Below are 19,112 nucleotides of genomic sequence, written 5' to 3' on the forward strand. Positions count from 1 at the left end.
AAGTAACAAATCACCATTATTGATATACTTAAACAATCAGGACACCTTCCTGCACATAAACAATCAATCCCTGCAACGCAGGCAGCCTTGCACCATGGATCAAGGGTGCATGTGTTGGTGCATGGCAGCCCATTGGCCACCAGCGCAGGGGTAAAGGACAGGGATGCGCAGTATCTCATATATACGGTACATTCCTGCCATTTTCTTTTGACCCAGTGTTCCTTGCGGCGCTGCCCTGCACCAAAGCCTGGTAAATGAGACCCAATCTTTCAAACTGCATATTCTGGGAGTATACCCTAGTGTAAGCGGGAAACAGTTTTACTGTTTTTACCATGTCTATGCTATGAGTCGTTTACATGAAGACAGACTCTGCACCGCGGGACGCCGACTGGCGCCGCTGCTAGTCTAGGGTAAGGCAGCGTGTCCTCACATGACCCTCGCCTTCTCCTCCCTTCATGACGCTGCAGATGAAGTGGCACTGATGGAAATCACTCTGCTTCCACTCACTGGGCCAGGAATTCCTGGCTTCCCTCCGAGCTCCTGCTGTGCTCCTCGTCTCTTCAGCCTCTCCAAAGTATGCTTCATTTACTGCTGAATGTTCCAACACTGGAAGGTGCTCAGTCAAAGCTGGCTTCTCCCAATATTTGTTTTCGGCAGACTTCTATTTAATTGATGTTTCCCTGGCCATTAAGGGCACAGCGGCCGACATTAGCCCTACTGAACTCGTATTATACAGTAGAAACCCTGCCAGTAATTCTTGCCTTCATTTGCAAACTCTGCTTTAGTGCTGCCAGAACATATATCCACATGTTTATAAGGCACACTGACCATGGACGGGCTTCTCTTCACCTCGGTAAAAAATGTCAGCACTACCCCACTCAATGGCATTCATTACATGAACCTATGAAAGATGAAAGGCTGAGTCCTGGCGCCTCCAAACTTGTGTGACCTGCAGTCACTGCCTAAAGTGTCATTCTGGAGTCAAACTTGTGTGACCTGCCGTCACTGCCTAAAGTGTCATTCTGGAGTCAAACTTGTGTGACCTGCAGTCACTGCCTAAAGTGTCACTCTGGAGTCAAACTTGTGTGACCTGCAGTCACTGCCTAAAGTGTCACTCTGGAGTCAAACTTGTGTGACCTGCAGTCACTGCCTAAAGTGTCACTCTGGGGTCAAACTGCCTAAAGTGTCATTCTGGAGTCAAACTTGTGTGACCTGCAGTCACTGCCTAAAGTGTCACTCTGGGGTCAAACTGCCTAAAGTGTCATTCTGGAGTCAAACTTGTGTGACCTGCAGTCACTGCCTAAAGTGTCATTCTGGAGTCAAACTTGTGTGACCTGCAGTCACTGCCTAAAGTGTCACTCTGGGGTCAAACTGCCTAAAGTGTCATTCTGGAGTCAAACTTGTGTGACCTGCAGTCACTGCCTAAAGTGTCATTCTGGAGTCAAACTTGTGTGACCTGCAGTCACTGCCTAAAGTGTCATTCTGGTGTCACACTTGTGTGACTTTCAGTCACTGCCTAAAGTGTCACTCTGGGGTCAAACTTGTGTGACCTGCAGTCACTGCCCAAAGTGTCATTCTGGAGTCAAACTTGTGGGACCTGCAGTCACTGCCTAAAGTGTCATTCTGGAGTCAAACTCGTGTGACCTGCAGTCACTGCCTAAAGTGTCACTCTGGGGTCAAACTGCCTAAAGTGTCATTCTGGAGTCAAACTCGTGTGACCTGCAGTCACTGCCTAAAGTATCATTCTGGAGTCAAACTTGTGTGACCTGCATTCACTGCCTAAAGTGTCATTCCGGAGTTAAACTTGTGTGACCTGCAGTCACTGCCTAAAGCGTCATTCTGGAGTCAAACTTGTGTGACCTGCAGTCACTGCCTAAAGTGTCACTGGAGTCAAACTTGTGTGACCTGCAGTCACTGCCTAAAGTGTCACTGGAGTCAAACTTGTGTGACCTGCAGTCACTGCCTAAAGTGTCACTCTGGAGTCAAACTTGTGTGACCTGCAGTCACTGCCTAAAGTGTCACTCTGGGGTCAAACTGCCTAAAGTGTCATTCTGGAGTCAAACTTGTGTGACCTGCAGTCACTGCCTAAAGTGTCATTTTGCAGTCAAACTTGTGTGACCTGCATTCACTGCCTAAAGTGTCATTCTGGAGTCAAACTTGTGTGACCTGCAGACACTGCCTAAAGTGTCACTCTGGAGTCAAACTTTGTGTGACCTGCAGTCACTGCCTAAAGTGTCACTCTGGGGTCAAACTGCCTAATGTGTCATTCTGGAGTCAAACTTGTGTGACCTGCAGTCACTGCCTAAAGTGTCATTCTGGAGTCAAACTTGTGTGACCTGCAGTCACTGCCTAAAGTGTCACTCTGGAGTCAAACTTGTGTGACCTGCAGTCACTGCCTAAAGTGTCACTCTGGGGTCAAACTGCCTAATGTGTCATTCTAGAGTCAAACTTGTGTGACCTGCAGTCACTGCCTAAAGTGTCATTCTGGAGTCAAACTTGTGTGACCTGCATTCACTGCCTAAAGTGTCATTCTGGAGTCAAACTTGTGTGACCTGCAGTCACCGCCTAAAGTGTCATTCTGGAGTCAAACTTGTGTGACCTGCAGTCACTGCTCAAAGTGTCATTCTGGAGTCAAACTTGTGTGACCTGCAGTCACTGCCTAAAGTGTCACTCTGGGGTCAAACTTGTGTGACCTGCAGTCACTGCCTAAAGTGTCATTCTGGAGTCAAACTTGTGTGACCTGCAGTCACTGCCTAAAGTGTCACTCTGGAGTCAAACTCGTGTGACCTGCAGACACTGCCTAAAGTGTCACTCTGGGGCGACCTCATGAAGTGCTCGAGAAATGTGCAATGGAGGGAGACGTGGTGCAAGATCTTCGTTACTTGGGAATTGTCACTGGTTGTTGCCCCTTTCAGCGATAAGTCTGCAATTTTCTTTTTGCAGGGGTAGTGTGGTAGTGCAGGGCGAAACAATACAATGAAAAGCGAACCCAGTTAAATCCACCTTTTTATAGTTCATCTGCATTGCAAACTTAAGAGTGAAATCTGCTCCGCACCCAAACAAGAACAAGCATTTACAATGCAATGGTCTCGGCATTCTTAAAGTTAGACCTATTGGCATTGCTCATGACATTATTTTTATTTATGTTTTTTTTATAAACATAAATAAATGGCATTGTCATTTTAAATGCCAATAGCAGGGCAGGAGAGCAAGCACAAGCAACCAGGGGGGGGCAGGGGAGCAAGCACAAGCAACGAGGGGGCTGGACAGCAAGCACGAGCAACGGGGGGGGGGGGGGGGCAGGGGAGCAAGCACAAGCAACGAGGGGACCTTATGTGCTTCCACTAAAATCATCTTTTTAATGAATTACTATTTGGGGTGTTTTTGTTTGTGGGGTCACCTGTGATAGTTTGACAATTGGTGCTGTGTTATACGTTTTATCTATTAAAGAATTTTTTTACTTTCTATATTTCTTCTGAGTTGACCAATTATTTCTGGATTTATTGTTTCTTCAATTATAATTAGGTACAGATGGACCAATGATAGAACTTGATTTTCTATTATTTAAATATTATGGTATGGAGTTTCTTTAAAAAAAATATGTTAAGTGGGCACTCGGTTGCCTTTTTACGTCTCCCACTGCCTTATTTGTTCTAGCTTTCACATGCTCTTATCATCATTACATATTTAAACAAGCATTGCCAAAGCTAATAAGACATTGGCCACCAACCATCTGGCTTTTTCAATGCTTTTTTTGGCATGCCCTATGCAAAACTTAATTGTTGGGAAGCTGCTAGAGCCCTAACCTAAAAAAAAGCTAAAGGTAAAGAAATAGTTGTCAAAATGTTCATGGTGTGTTTAAAATCAAGCCTATATAAAGTAAGCTGGGACAAAAGCCAAAGCCTATCAAAGGAAAGGTGTTACAAATGTTATGAAGACAATTCTAATGCACAAATTGCTCTTTTTCATTAAATAATTTCCCTCTCCTATCAAAGCAGCACAGCAGAATCACAGAGTGCAAATTTTGCTTCACCATCCCATCCTATCAGTAACCAATAATTACAGCTCTTCACATCGCTGATGACCTCCAACAGCATCTATCTAGAGCCAGCTAAAGAATGGAGTATCAAAAACATTGCATATCCTATACTTCAGGGCAGCTAAGATATATGATTCGCTATTTGACAAGGTCTACAGTATAGCCAGGTTATGATTTTTTTTGCAACTCTAATATTGTCCAATGAGCGAAAGTACCATAGGCAGTTCTAAAATCTGTAGTTTCATTTCAATCTAACCAGACCACACACTATTGTCTCTGCAGCATCTCATGCTGGAGATGTTCCACCAAAACAAAAGCATCTGCTGCTCTTTGGGACCATTTGTGTCCTGTACGAAATACCACAATAAAATATGTAATCCCGTTCTATGGAAATGTAGAAACAAGGAAGGGCTAGTTATGCGGATGAAAGCCACTATAAATAAAGCACCATCAATCTTACCCTCTTGGTAAGTAGGAGCCACTGCAGTGTTTCCAATGCAGTTGGTGGTAGAAGGAGGAAGTAGTATCCCTTATGCATGAACTAAAACAAACACGCTGCCAGTGTCTTGTATATGTAGTTGACTATATATAAGGCAAGCTACTCATGTAGTCTAATCAACAAAAATTCCTTAACTATTCATTCAAAGGGGGAGCTACATATTATAGAATATGAAAAAAAGCATGAGCTAATCAAAATGCAGCTTGCTACACACACCTGGGAGATGAGACAGTGAGGTGCCCAAAAGAAAGCCAGGATTACTCAACAAGGAAAGTAAGACTAGTAAAAGTGTTGAGCTCTTTCGATCAGAATTAGGGAAGCTCCAAAGAAAGCAATAGCTGTCTTCACTGTATTGAGTGTTAGATTGAACAACCAGTTAGCCAATAGTTGAACAGCAATTCAATCCGGTCGAAAAGGCTTTCTTGGTGTTGTCACTAGTCATTTGACACAGGATAAAACCTGTCTGGTAAGCAGAAGTCAGTCAGGGAATCACAATAAACAAGGGGGGGGGAGGACAGCAAGCACAAGCAACGAGTGGGGGCAGGACAGCAAGCACAAGCAACGAGGTGGGGGCTGGATAGCAAGCACAAGCAACGAGGAGGGCAGGACAGCAAGCACAATCAACGAGGGGGGGCAGGACAGCAAGCATGAGCAACGAGGGGGGCAGGACAGCAAGCACGAGCAAAGAGGGGGGCAGGACAGCAAGCACGAACAACGAGGGGGGTGCAGGACAGCAAGCACAAGCAACGAGGGGAGAGGACAGCAAGCACGAGCAACAAGGGGGGGCAGGACAGCAAGCACAAGCAACGAGGGGGGAGGACAGCAAGCACAAGCAACGAGGGGGGCAGGACAGCAAGCACGAGCAACGGGGGCAGGAGAGCAAGCACAAGCAACGAGGGGGGCAGGACAGCAAGCACGAGCAACGAGGGGGGGGCAGGAGAGCAAGCACGAGCGACAAGGGGGGCAGGACAGCAAGCACAAGCAACGAGGGGGGGCAGGACAGCAAGCGCAAGCAACGAGGGGAGGGCAGGACAGCAAGCACGAGCAACGGGGGCAGGAGAGCAAGCACGAGCAACGAGGGGGGCAGGACAGCAAGCACAAGCAACGAGGGGGGGCAGGACAGCAAGCACAAGCAACAAGGGGGGGCAGGACAGCAAGCATGAGCAACGAGGGGGGCAGGACAGCAAGCACAAGCAACGAGGGGGGCAGGACAGCAAGCCTGAGCAACGAGGGGGGCAGGACAGCAAGCACGAGCAACAAGGGGGGGCAGGACAGCAGGACAGCAAGCACGAGCAACAAGGGGGGGCAGGACAGCAAGCACAAGCAACGAGGGGGGGCAGGACAGCAAGCACAAGCAACGAGGGGGGGCACGACCGCAAGCATGAGCAACGAAGGGGGGCAGGACAGCAAGCATGAGCAACGAGGGGGGCAGGACAGCAAGCACAAGCAACGAGGTGGGGGCAGGACAGCAAGCACGAGCAACAAGGGGAGGGCAGGACAGCAAGCACAAGCAACGAGGGGGGGCAGGACAGTAAGCACAAGCAACGAGGGGGGGCAGGAGAGCAAGCACGAGCAACGAGGGGGGCAGGACAGCAAGCACAAGCAACGAGGGGGGCAGGACAGCAAGCACAAGCAACGAGGGGGGGCAGGACAGCAAGCACAAGCAACGAGGGGGGGCTGGACAGCAAGCACAAGCAACAAGGGGGCAGGACAGCAAGCACCAGCAACGAGGGGGGGGGCAGGACAGCAAGCACAAGCGACGAGGGGGTGGCAGGGCAGCAAGCACGAGCAACGAGGAGGTAGGCTCTCACCAGAGGACTCGGCAGCTTCTCGACTTCTTCCGGCGGCAGTCGGGCAGAAATAGCGTCACAAAAGCGGCGTGATTTTTGCAGTTGAGTGACAAATGACGTCACAGCGAGAAAACTGCAAAAAACACACCCCCCAAATCCGAAAAGGACGGGGCTTGACCGGAGTGACGCCCCTCTCCTGCAATGGCTGGCTTGCGTTTAGGAAGCCAGCCAATGGAGAAGAGGGGCGGGTTCAAGCCCCACTCTAGAAAACATTCATTCTCTGGCCGAGACTGCGCAAGCGAAGCCTACGGTCCTCGACCTAAAAAAAGGGTGAATTTCTACCCTGAATAGAGATAAGTGTGGGCTCCTGCTTCCAATGGTTCCCAGTTTGTAAAACGTCATCCAGGAGCGTGTGGGTTGCCCACAGGGTTTCTGATTGGAATCAGCCTATCAAAATGGTCCTCATAAAAGACCATTTCAATCAATTGGAATATGGGCATGTGCTACAACAATACTAATTGGGAACATAAGGAAACAAAAAAGTCGTTAGTTACTGCTGATCAGCATCTGCGAGAAAAAAAATCCCAGTACAATGTTGTGCATTGTATTGCATTGTAATTGCATTTGTATAGCGCTTACTACCCCTGACGAGGCGTCAAAGCGCTTTTTCGGAGAGTAGCACACTACTCCGGTACCCATAGAGGATTAGTGTTGAATTAGTATAGTGAAACATGCAAGTACATTTTAAGTGGTGGATATGTTAGTCAGTTATTTGGATTCGGAAGGATGGCAGAAGGATAGAAGAGGAAAGAAGGTTTGTAGTTATATAGCTCTTAGTCATAGGAGTAGGAGGAGGCTTTTAACCAGCTGAGAGCTAAGCAAGGCCACGAGTGCATACATGAAGGTGGAAGGGGGATGTTTGGGTGCAGCTGGCTCTCACCCTATATCCAGTTTTAGGGAGGGAATAAATTAGGCTAGAATGATTTTTTCCTAAAGAACTAGAAATGCAACAAGCTAGATAAAGTGCATCATCCATCATCTCCCAAAGAGAATAAAGCAAACATATTCATGTTTATGTCCGTAGAGCTCACTGTATAACTTAATTATTCTTGATGCTCTTGGGAGAGTCAGAGGTGTTACAGTGGACAGCAGATGGTGTAGATGCAAAGCTGTGGTCTACGTCCCACACTGTGCTTAAGTTTCTTATTGCGCCTTTCATGAGCACTCTGTTTCCAGAAGAGGTGAATGGGAACAGCGTGAGTTAATTGGCTTGTGTTGGTGTGCTGGGTTTTGGAGTAGTATCTCTGTTTTGAGGCTAATGATTTGCTTCTGGTTTTGAGTCATTTAGATAAGCTCTTAAATTGGTCCATGTCTCCAACAGTCTAAGAGTTTGACATGCATGTTGAGAGGAAACTTTCAAGAGTCTACATGTGTCAGGGTTTGATTGTAGGGCATGGGCCAACATGTTTGCTACCGATTAAAGGCAATGGTAGGTGATATTGTGGCCTAACAATTGAAAACTGCAGAGAGGTCACACAAAATGGGCATGCTGAGAGAGCGCTGGATAGCAGCTTGTACCACATTTAGAGGATTCAGTGCGTAATCCATGATCCTGCCATTTTCTTCAAAGCCATCGGATACAGCATGTGCCTAATAATCATTTATTTTTTTCACTACTCTTTTTAGGTCTCGCCTCTTGACAGCACATGCGTTGTTCTTTGGGACGAATATTGTTTACTATAATGGGCTTAGAGCCCGCCCATTGATTACCATTTGTTGGCATTATTTTCACTCTTCTTTGCTTCCTCCTAATTGTCCAGCGCATGCCAGGTGTCACTTCCTTTTCTTTGTGTGGAGCATGGACCAAGCACAAATTGATTCATCTCAATTAGCATCCGTCCCCTGCTCGCACTGTGGTTCAGGTACCATTTCTTATTTTGATGCACATTTTATATATACTGCTTTTAAAATATTTCTATATCACTTATTACCTACATGAACGCGTTTCAGGACACTTCTGCGGTTTCCAGTTCCCGTGCGGCTTTCTCCATTCTGTTTTCAAATACATTTTTCGGACATTGTTTATCTATGCCTGCATCTTTTGGCTTACTCGTACAACTCAAATACAATTATATTTTACGTTGGTCTGATTAAGCTGTTATGATGTATAAGTGCCACACTAACAACACATTTACACCTTCATGATGCTTGCCACCCCACACCTATTTTTACTGCATTTCAGCCATGCCTTCCCTAAATGGCTCATACTGTTGCATTTATTTTAAGATTCGTTCCTTGGTTAAACTACTTACACCTACAACTGTACTATTCAATGCCACTCAATGAAAAACGTTTTTTTTTTGTTAAGGAACTCCTACGGAGGTCCACAAAATGCATCAATATAGTAAAACCGACAATTTTAAATACAATACAAAGAATATTTCCCTTTTTTCCTAAAATACAACAATAGATTAAAAAAGTGCGGCAGAAGGGTGAATATACTTTTTGTACAGTAATGGCAACTAATAGCGAGATTTTAAATAAACCCTAAAAAATAGCCCAAAAAGTTTTTAAAAATTGGAGTATCCTATAACAGACCATTTCATTTGGTGGCGATTAAAAACAAATGTTTGGCCTCCAGAGCTGAATGAATATAAATGTAATATTCTACTCCTCTCTACCCCACTCCACTCTACTCTAGGTCACTGCACTTCACTCGTAACCACCCCACTCTACACCACGCCTTTCTACACCACTTTTACTCTATACCACTCCTTGCCACTCTACTCATGCCACTCTACTCCACTCCAGTCTATGCCTTTCTGTTCTACGCCACTCCATTACACTCTACTATTCTACTCTCTATGCCATTCTGTTTCATGCCACTCCACTCTACACAACTCTACTTTATGCCACTCCACTGTACTCTACGCCATTCCACTCTATGCCATTCCACTCTCCTCTATGCCATTCCACTCTACTCTATGCCACTCCAAACTATGAAACTCTTGCCATTCTGCTACCTCACTCTACATTATGAAACTCCACACCGCTCTGCTACTCCACTCTCCACTACACCACTTCCCGCTATACCACTTAACTCTACCCCACTTCGCTCTGTCACTTTAACCTATGCCAGTCTCCTCCATACCATGCTATGATGTGCCACTTCACCCCACTCTACGCTACTCCACTCTACCCTATGCCACTATATGCCATGGTACTTCACTCCTCTCCAGTCTATGCCACTCTACTCTACACCATTCTATGCCCCTTCATCCCACTCTCTCACTCCACGCATTCTACTGTCCACCACTGTACGCCAATCTCTTTTTTAAAATCTTTTTTATTAGTCAGAACCAGTAAAGACAGGAGTCAAAATACAATAATACCGCACAGTAAACAAACACATTCATATATGATACGTTCTCACATTTTTGGAGAGGTAGAGGAAAAAAAAAGAAGAATGTAGAATTCACAGAAAAGAATATCATGGTATAAAAGAAATGGAAATAGGCAGAAATTACCGTATCTAATAAAAAAGGAAATGAAAAAAAGACACCTCCCTGTGACAGCAGAGATTGCTCGTAGAAGAAGGCAAATTTAAGTAGTTCATCATCGCCCTGAGCAAAGCACCCTCCTCCAGTTAGTGATGGGCTGCCAAATCGCCTTGCCACGCATAGCGGATTTTAACCCTCTAGTAGCATAAATGGCGCTTTCCTGATTGAAGACACCAAGGAGGCGGGCTAACCACATTTGAAAGCTCGGTGGATCTGAGTCTTTCCACCGTGCTGCGAGTTTTACCCTGAGAACTGCAGAGCCTATAAAGAGCATCGCCTCTTCATCTCGATTCAGACTGAGTGTATTATCAGTACCTAGCAGAATCAGAGTGGGGAGTCAGGTATTTTATGACTGAACACTTCTTCCCAGAATTCGCAAATCATTTTCTTAATTCGTGTTAATTCGTCACACTCACTGAACATGTGTATTAATGTTGCGGGCCGTTAAGACATCTAGGGCAGTGATCATTCTCCCTTTTGCCCCAAGCATGTAGCTTAGCAGGGGTAAAATACAAGTTAAAAACAGTTTTGTAAGTCTTGGCCTTTAAACTAGCTGACATAAGTAATCGTGATGATAAATATAAACTCATATCGATATCTACGTTTGGGTTGTCGAGTTTGTCTGCCCAAGCTGTATGTTCTATATCATCTTGTAGTTTATCCAGCAGTTGGCCATAGATTGTACCTATTCTTGTATTCTTTTTAGCTATAGTATCGATAATTTCAATTCTCCCCAGGTTGATATTAGGGGCCTTAAGTTTAAGCATAGTATGTGTCTGGATAAATTTGAGGTAATGCCCATTTGGAAGGTGAAATTTTTGTTGTAGGTCTGCAAAAGTAGTAACAAGGTTCTCCCCCATAAGGTTGCCTACTGAGATAATTCCTAAGGATTCCCATTTCTTTGAGATGGCATCATTCCCTAGCTCGGGGATTGGTTAGAGTGCCATAAGGGAGTATATTTCGCTGTTCTTAACCAAACTTTCCAAGAGTTGGAGATGACATAGAATGTATTCTTTTTGTAATAGCTTCCCTCCACTTGCCTCAGAAAGAGACCTTTAGCCTTCTGACCTAGGGACAGCTCATAAATGGATGGGAGTGGTGCAGCCTCGAGATCTTCTGAAATAGGATTAGAATAAAGAAGCGGGCCATCTGTTGGAGAAATGAAGCCCAGAAGTAAAACAAAATATTGGGAACTGCTAATCCTCCTCTATTATGAGGAAGTGACAGAAGCTTCAGAGAGCTTCTAATTTTGCACTGTTGCCACATAAATTTAGACATAAAAGATTCTAGTGCTTTAAAGACCTTCTCATCAGGAATCAAGGGAATAGCTCGAAAGAGATAAAGCACCCTAGAGAGGATATTCATCTTTAAAAAATGTCCTCTGCCGATTATTGATAAATGTAAGCTATTTACCCGGTCTAAGTCTTTCCTTATAGTATTTAGTAAGGGCTTATAGTTGAGTTTCGGGATTTGTATGACATCAGGACTTATGCTGACACTGAGGTATGTAGCTTTATCAGCTTTCCTACGGTCGTTGCAGATGACATTATCCGTGCACAGCACAATTGTTTTTTCTTTATTTAACGAATACCCAGAGTAAAGGCCGTAGGCTTGTGTTACTCCCTCTATTTCAGACATTGCCTCGGAGGGGTTAGGTGTTAATACCGCAATGTCATCGGCATAAGCCTATACCTTAGTTTCAAATTGATTAACCACTATAGGTGTAATTAGCGGGTTTTCTAAAAATTTCAAAATTAAAGGATTTATATAAATGGCAAATAATATTGGGGAACAGGGACAGCCTTGTTGGGTGCCTCTGGATACTTTAATTATGCTAGATTCAGAACCCATTATTTGTAATTTTGCTTTAGGATCGATGTACATAGCCATTATGGATTTGACAAATTTGGGGCCGAAATTATACCGGGTCAACGCTGCCCATAGAAAATTCCAGGACACACGGTCGAAGGCCTTCTCAGCGTTCAGAAGAATCATCGACATCTGGCCTCCCGTTGCAAACATTATATCAAACAGGGAGATGGCTCTCAGAGTGTGATCTGTTGTGCCTTTGCCTGGGATAAACTCATGCTGCCATGGGGAGACCAGATGTCCCGCCCGAGCCGGATGGCCATTATTTTAGCATATAATTTGGAGTCAGAATTGATTAGGAAAATTGGGGGATAGGATGATAACTGATCCGGAGGTTTGCCCTTTTTTGGAAAGATAATTATGTTTGTTTCTCTCCATGACATAGGAGGAGTACCGCTCCATTGAATTCCTAAGAACAGATCGTATATAAGCGGATTGGCTTAAGACAGTTGATAGCCAGAAACTGGTCCTAGGATGCTTGTTTCTGGTCCACGGAAGGCATGGCTTGGCAGTTCGGGCTGGACTGTTCCCATGAGGCACAGGGTCAAGACTGATTTGCATATGGCCATGTCTGAACTGGGGTGGCTTGGTGAGCAAAATAACGATGGATTAAACCCAGATCTGTGACTGGGGGTGAATGTTTTGTCATTGTGCAACGTTCCGTCCATCATCTTGTTTGTTTTGCTGTTCACCCTATGTAGGAAGGGTATGCCCAGACGTGGGTCCCGTGCTCACTAGGCCACTGGAGTCAAGCTATCCTGGCTGAAGACGGCTGATAGCCAGAAACCGGTCCTAGGATGCTTGATTCCGGTCCAGGGTAGACATGGCTTGGCAGTTCGGGCTGAACTGTTCCCATGAGGCACAGGGTCAAGACTGATCTGCATATGGCCATGTCTGAACTGCGGTGGCTTGGTGAGCAAAATAACGATGGATTAAACCCAGATCTGTGACTGGGGGTGAATGTTTTGTCATTGTGCAACGTTCCGTCCATCATCTTGTTTGTTTTGCTGTTCACCCTATGTAGGAAGGGTATGCCCAGACGTGGGTCCCGTGCTCACTAGGCCACTGGAGTCAAGCTATCCTGGCTGAAGACGGCTGATAGCCAGAAACCGGTCCTAGGATGCTTGATTCCGGTGCAGGGTAGACATGGCTTGGCAGTTCGGGCTGAACTGTTCCCATGAGGCACAGGGTCAAGACTGATCTGCATATGGCCATGTCTGAACTGCGGTGGCTTGGTGAGCAAAATAACGATGGATTAAACCCAGAGCTGTGACTGGGGGTGAATGTTTTGCCATTGTGCAACGTTCCGTCCATCATCTTGTGTGTTTTGCTGCCTTTACAACTGAGGTAGGTAGGGGCTTATGAGAGCCACTTGGGTTGTGCTCTCATCAAACGCAAATTATGCACAGCATATGGGTGGCCACGAATGGATAAAGATATTGACAAAATAATCAAATATTTTGTCATTTTTCTAAGTTGTGAGAAGAAGTTGAAGATTTCCACTTCTACTTTACAACCTATCAAACTACCTTCAAGACTGTCAGAAATGGCTGGCATTGATCTGGATGACACGTTTATTGGTTTATCTGCTTCGTCCCCCTTCACACTGGTATTGATTAGTACAGCAATGGACCCGAGTTGTATTTAATTTCTAAACCTAACTTGTGGGTTTTGGTGGATTTTCTGAGAGACATCTTTCTATGTGAAGGATTCCGCAAGATTCTGGTATCCGATAATGGGGTACAGTTTGTGAGCGAGGAAGTGTGAGATTATTTCTTGAATCGGATGGTGTGCGGCACCTTAAATGTTTCCTATATCATACCTAGACAAATGGTTTTGTTGAGCACATGAACAGAGTCATTGGGGTGTACATCTAATGAAGGAAACATCTTTTCCTAATGCTGTAAGTACCGTGTTGTGGTTTTAATCCACCAAGCCACATTCCTCCACTAAGGTTACCTTTTACACTTCTGAGAGACCTCATACCAACAACTACATGGCCTGCAAAAGGGGTCAAGCAAGGCCATAGTTCAAAACTTGGCAGGATTTCGATAGCTTTGTCAGGACCAATGTCAAGGTTAATCAGGCTAAACATAAGAGACATTTTGATGAGAGAAAACAAGTGAAGATGAGAACATTCAAGGTGGGGGAGGAGGTCTGAATAAAGAAACAAGGTCATGTGAGGAAAGGTGAAATCAAGTTTGGCAAACCTGTCGTGGTGGCCAGACTATGTGGAAAATCTATAAGCGTGGATGGTTGGCATCATTGGAATTTGAAGAGAGGGATCAGATTAGAGCGGCAAGAGTTTCATAGTGAAGATGATCAAGAGGATACTGCTTCAAGCATCAGGTGTGCCAGCTCGTTCAATTCCTTAAACCTGGCCGACTTGTTACAATTCAGTGTAGGTGCCTGTCCATAGAAGTTCACATGTAACAGCTCTACCTACTTCTCAGGCACAGATTAATGTGTAACTTGAGTTCTTAACAGCGATCTGGTTTAACAGTGATCTGCTTTCTTATTCCTTAGGAGCTGTTTCTGTGTCTTCTTGTTGATGGTGTTTTTTGTTAGTAGTTTTCTTTTTTTTCCTCTCTGGAAAATGTACTTGCACAAAGGAGCTCTCTTGAATCTGTACTTGCACAAAGGAGCTCTTTGGAACATGTACTTTCACAAACAGAGCTCTCTGGAACCTGTACTTGCACAAGGGAGCTCTCTGGAGCCTGTACTTGCACAAAGGAGCTCTCTAGAACCTGTACTTGCACAAAGGAGCTCTCTGGAACCTGTACTTGCACAATGGAGCTCTCTGGAACCTGTACTTGCACAATGGAGCTCTCTGGAACCTGTACTTGCAAAAAGGAGCTCTCTTGAACCTGTACTTGCACAAATGAGCTCTCTGGAACCTGTACTTGCACAATGGAGCTCTCTGGAACCCGTACGTGCAAAAAGGAGCTCTCTTGAACCTCTACTTGCACAAAGGAGCTCTCTGGAACCTGTACTTGCACAAAGGAGCTCTCTTGAACCTCTACTTGTACAAAGGAGCTCTCTTGAACTTCTACTTGCACAAATGAGCTCTCTGGATCCTGTACTTGCACAAAGGAGCTCTCTGTAATCTGTACTTGCACAATGGAGCTCTATGGAACATGTACTTGCACAGAGGAGCTCTTTGGTACCTGTACTTTCACAAAATAGCTCACAGGAACCTGTACTTACACAAAGGACCTCCCTGGAACGTGTACTTGCAGAAAGCACCTCTCTGGGACCAGTACTAGCACAATGGAGCTCTGTGGAACCTGTGTTTGCACAAAGGAGCTCCCTGGTACCCATATTTGCACAAAGGCCCCCTTTGGAACAGGTACTTGCACAAAGGAGTTCTCTGGAGCCTGCACTTGCACTAAGGAGTTCTCTGCAACCTGTGCTTGCACAAAGGAGGTCTTTAGAACCTGTACTTGTACAAAGGACCTCTCTGAGACCTGTACTAGCACAAATGAGCACTCTGGAACCTGTGCATGTACAAAGGAGCTCTCTGGAACCTGTGCTTGCACAAAGGAGTTCTCTGGAACCTGTGTTTGCCCAAAGGAGGGCTTTGGAACCTGTGCATATACAAAGGAGCTCTCTGGAACCTGTGCTTGCACAAAGGAGTTCTCTGGAACCTGTGCTTGCACAAATGAGTTCTCTGGAACCTGTGCTTGCACAAAGGAGGTCTCTGGAACCTGTACTTGTACAAAGGAGCTCTCTGAAACCTGTACTTGCACAAAGGAGCTCTCTTGAGCCTGTACTTGCACAAAGGAGCTCTCTGGAACCTGTATTTGCACAAAGGAGCTCTCTGGAGCCTGTACTTGCACAGAGGAGCTCTTTGGAACCTGCACTTGTACTGAGGAATTCCTTGGAACCAGTACGTGCACTAAGGGGCTCTCTAGAATCTGTACTTGCACAAAGGAGCTCGCTGGGCCCTATGCTTGCACAAGGGAGGTCTTTGGGACCTGTACTTGGACAAAGGAGCTCTCTGGAACCTGTACTTGCTCAAAGGAGCTCGCTGGAATCTGTACGTGCATGAAGGAGCTCTATGGAACTGGTACTTGGACAGAGGAGCTCTCTTGAGCCTGTACTTTCACAGAGGAGCTCTCTGGAACCTGTACCTGTACAAAGGAGCTCTGTAACCTGTTTTTGCACTAAGGAGCTCTCTGGAACCTGTACTTGTACAAATGAGCTCTCTGGAACCTGTCCTAGCACAGAGAAGCTCTATGGAGCCTGCACTTACACAAAGGAGCTCTCCGGCGAGTAATAAGCCAAGAAAAGCATAGGTGGTTTAGAAGAGAGGAAACAGGAGAGTAGGAGATGCAGAAGATAAAGGGAGCTTCAGAAGAATAGATGCACCTTGACATTTAATTCTCAAAACAATGTAGGGATGAGGCAACTCTCGGTTCCTGAGCAAGCTCTTCCAGGCCTTAGATGCAAGAAAAGAGAAACAACTGCCTGCCTTGGAACTTAGCTTATGAGGAGGAACGGATAGAAGAGATTCACGTGCACCCTTGAGAGTGTGACAGGGGTCTAGAATTTATTTTTATTCTTGCACAGTGTCTTATTTGGTATCATGAAGGATTGAGTTAGCTCCAAATAAGTAATAAATGTAAGGTTAACTGAGCATAGGGTCATGAAATATATTTTGCCAAGGACCTCGAAATCTAGAATGTGGCTCTGAACGGTTGGTGGCCCCAATAGGCTGGTATTGCATCCCTCCACATGTTTGGGCCAGCAGCTACAGGTGCCTGTGACAAGCCACGCGCGGCAGCAAGGATTGAGAAATGCTGCAAAATAGGTATTTTGTGCTGTGAGACGTTTCTTAAGTTGTGACTTTGTAATCAACATGAATGAGGTTGAACCCAATCAATTAAATGAGCAGTTGTAGGTCATTTGATGACCTATAGAATCCATGAAATGTCCTCAACTTAGTTCTGAAATGAAGGTATGATTGTGTGAAGGGCTTTATTCAGGTGTCTGTGAGCCTTACCCATGTCCAGAACCTCTGTGTGGTCTCCAGGGAAATGTTATCTAAAATGTCTCCACTACCTAGCAGGGATTGCTGGTGGATGATTTTATGTATGTGGACTTTTCATTGATGCATTCATTCGTTCACATGAGTCTCTGTTTCAGAGAGCAGACGCTTCAAGACCCTGGAGACCAAAGAAGAGCTGCAGCTTGGACTGAAGGGGGTCCGGCCTGTGGGAACACCAGGTAAGCTTACAGACGAAACCTGCCCCCCATAGCTCTCACTGTCGCTTATGTTTACTGGCAGCAGGGGAAGGGCCTCGCGCAGATGTGATGCTAAAAGTGAGGTGGGTGGACCGCTGATACATTTAACATGTTCTACTATGAGGTCCTATCACTTTTCTGCACAGTGTGGCTCAATGATTAGAGCGGAAGACCCTGATGCAGAGGTCTAGCCCAGGACCAGGGTTCAATTCCCCGCCTCGGCGGGTCTTGGGCTCAAAAATTCCACGGACCTGATAATTCTCGCCTCGGTGCCTATTCCAATCATGGAGTCCCACTCTGCAACTCTGGGCAATAGCTTGCTTAATCTCCACAACGGCCCCACAACGCTAAGGATGCCTGGCCTCCACCTTGGGGGTGCCCAGAAGTGGACACCTCACAGGGAAAGCCAGGATGGGTTCCACAGCGGTATTCGTACAAGCGCCTTGAGACCCTTGCGGGTGAGTAGTGCGCTATACAAGTATCAATTTACATTTCAATTTACAAGTAATCTGTTCCCATTAGCACCAGTTAGAAGGTGGTGCTGTCTGAGGGCTTTTAAAGGTGGAAAACCATGTGGAAACAATAATTCTGCAAGTTATTCCCCATTTTTAATTACACATGTAGAATTGCTACATCTACAAGATGTGGTGGCACTATAACAGACCCATGATGTTCTAAGTAAAAGGCCAAGTTGTATTATTCTTTAATATTTAGCTAGCACTTACTACCCCTAGGTGGAATAATGAAGTGCTTGCCTTGCATTAGTAGTATGGTATGCTGTGTATGTTCTAAATAGGTGTGTGTGTGTGAAGTTGTGAGTTTCACAAATCCGTCCAGGATTTTTTTTACAAACTTTGCAATACTTGCTTACGTTATAGATATGGTAGAATTTAAGAAAAACTAATAACATTTTTGGCGCTGAATGTTGTTTTTAGTAAGCAAATTCTGTCGCACAAAAGGTTTGCAGAAACGTCTCGCACAAGAACGTTTTTTTGCATTGAAAACATCTGTATGCAAGGTTGGTGAAGTAGGTAAACTGAAAGCTTCATTAACCTAATAAAATGTGGAGTTTCACTCACCTCTAGTTTTGAGCTCTGGGGAGCCATTTTTAGGTCCGCCTAGGCAGCGCATGCGCTGTCTTCGAGACATGCTTTACCTGCTCGGTGGGCTTACAGCCTGCCCATTGCTTTTGATTTCTTTCTTTGGGTGTCCTTTCCAAAAGTTTGCTTCTGTGTGGGTAATCTGGGTTTTTGTCCCTCCTTCTTGTGTCTTGCTCCCTCCCATGGAGCCGTGGCCTATTACTTATATCCTTTCACTTTTGTCTATTTCAGCAAGAGTAGGCACAACATGTTTTGGTTTGTTTCCACCCGTGTTTTGGTAAAGTTACCTTTTGTTTCTTTGTAGTGTTAATGATCCTAGTGCCATTTCTGTAAACAGCTCTGTAAATCTTGTCCTTATCGTGTCACATTTTCTGTTTTCCGAGGGAGTCCTGTTTTGTCGACCCACCCCCTTCCTCATCGCTGCTTGCCCCCTCCATCATTGGCCGCTCTTTCTGTCTCCTCCCCCTGAATCCCGCTTTAGCTTCCCAGCTTCTCGGTCCTACTGCTTCCAACGGAGAGCTACACGCACACGTGAGTCCGCCATTCCTCGCACAAAGGCACAATGCATTAACAACATTATCGCAACCATATATGCAAACCCAAAACTTTACACCTATTTATTTTATAAAGAGAACCGTTAGTGCACAGGCTTGTGGCTAAACCACATGTTTCAAAAGTTAATATTCAGGAGCACGGAAAGCAGGTGCGCGAGCAGTCTACATCATCTTCTTCGTGCAGCGTCACGTGACTCAAGTACGCTGATGGGTTGCGCAGAGATGATGCTGCAAGAGGCGATTGATTTACAGACATTGATTCACACTTTTATGTCAAACTGCATCAGTAATGATCCACAAACCAACTACCACTTCTATCATAGGTTCTGATGGCAGCAACGTTTGTACTGAACGAAGGCTAAAATAAGACCCCCTCTCCTACTGAAAGAGCCAAGCCCCTGTGTGTTGTGCTAAAATGCCTTAACAAAAGCATGTACTGTAGCCCGCTAAACAC

The 19,112-nt window shown here is 45.4% G+C and overlaps 1 protein-coding gene across 1 annotated transcript in view; it reads left to right on the top strand.

Annotated features, from left to right (window-relative positions):
- The window catches only part of LOC147693050 (fibrinogen-like protein 1), a 95,921-nt gene that overhangs the window by 38,331 nt on the left and 38,478 nt on the right, over positions 1 to 19,112 (top strand). Inside the window, exon 2 of the mRNA XM_086936872.1 lies at positions 16,906 to 16,986. Coding sequence (XP_086792998.1) covers positions 16,906 to 16,986 — 81 coding nt within the window. The remainder of the gene's footprint in view (positions 1 to 16,905; positions 16,987 to 19,112) is intronic.

This window comes from Lissotriton vulgaris, chromosome 9 (genome assembly GCF_964263255.1).
Source record: "Lissotriton vulgaris chromosome 9, aLisVul1.2, whole genome shotgun sequence".
Classification (NCBI taxonomy): Eukaryota; Metazoa; Chordata; class Amphibia; order Caudata; family Salamandridae; genus Lissotriton; species Lissotriton vulgaris.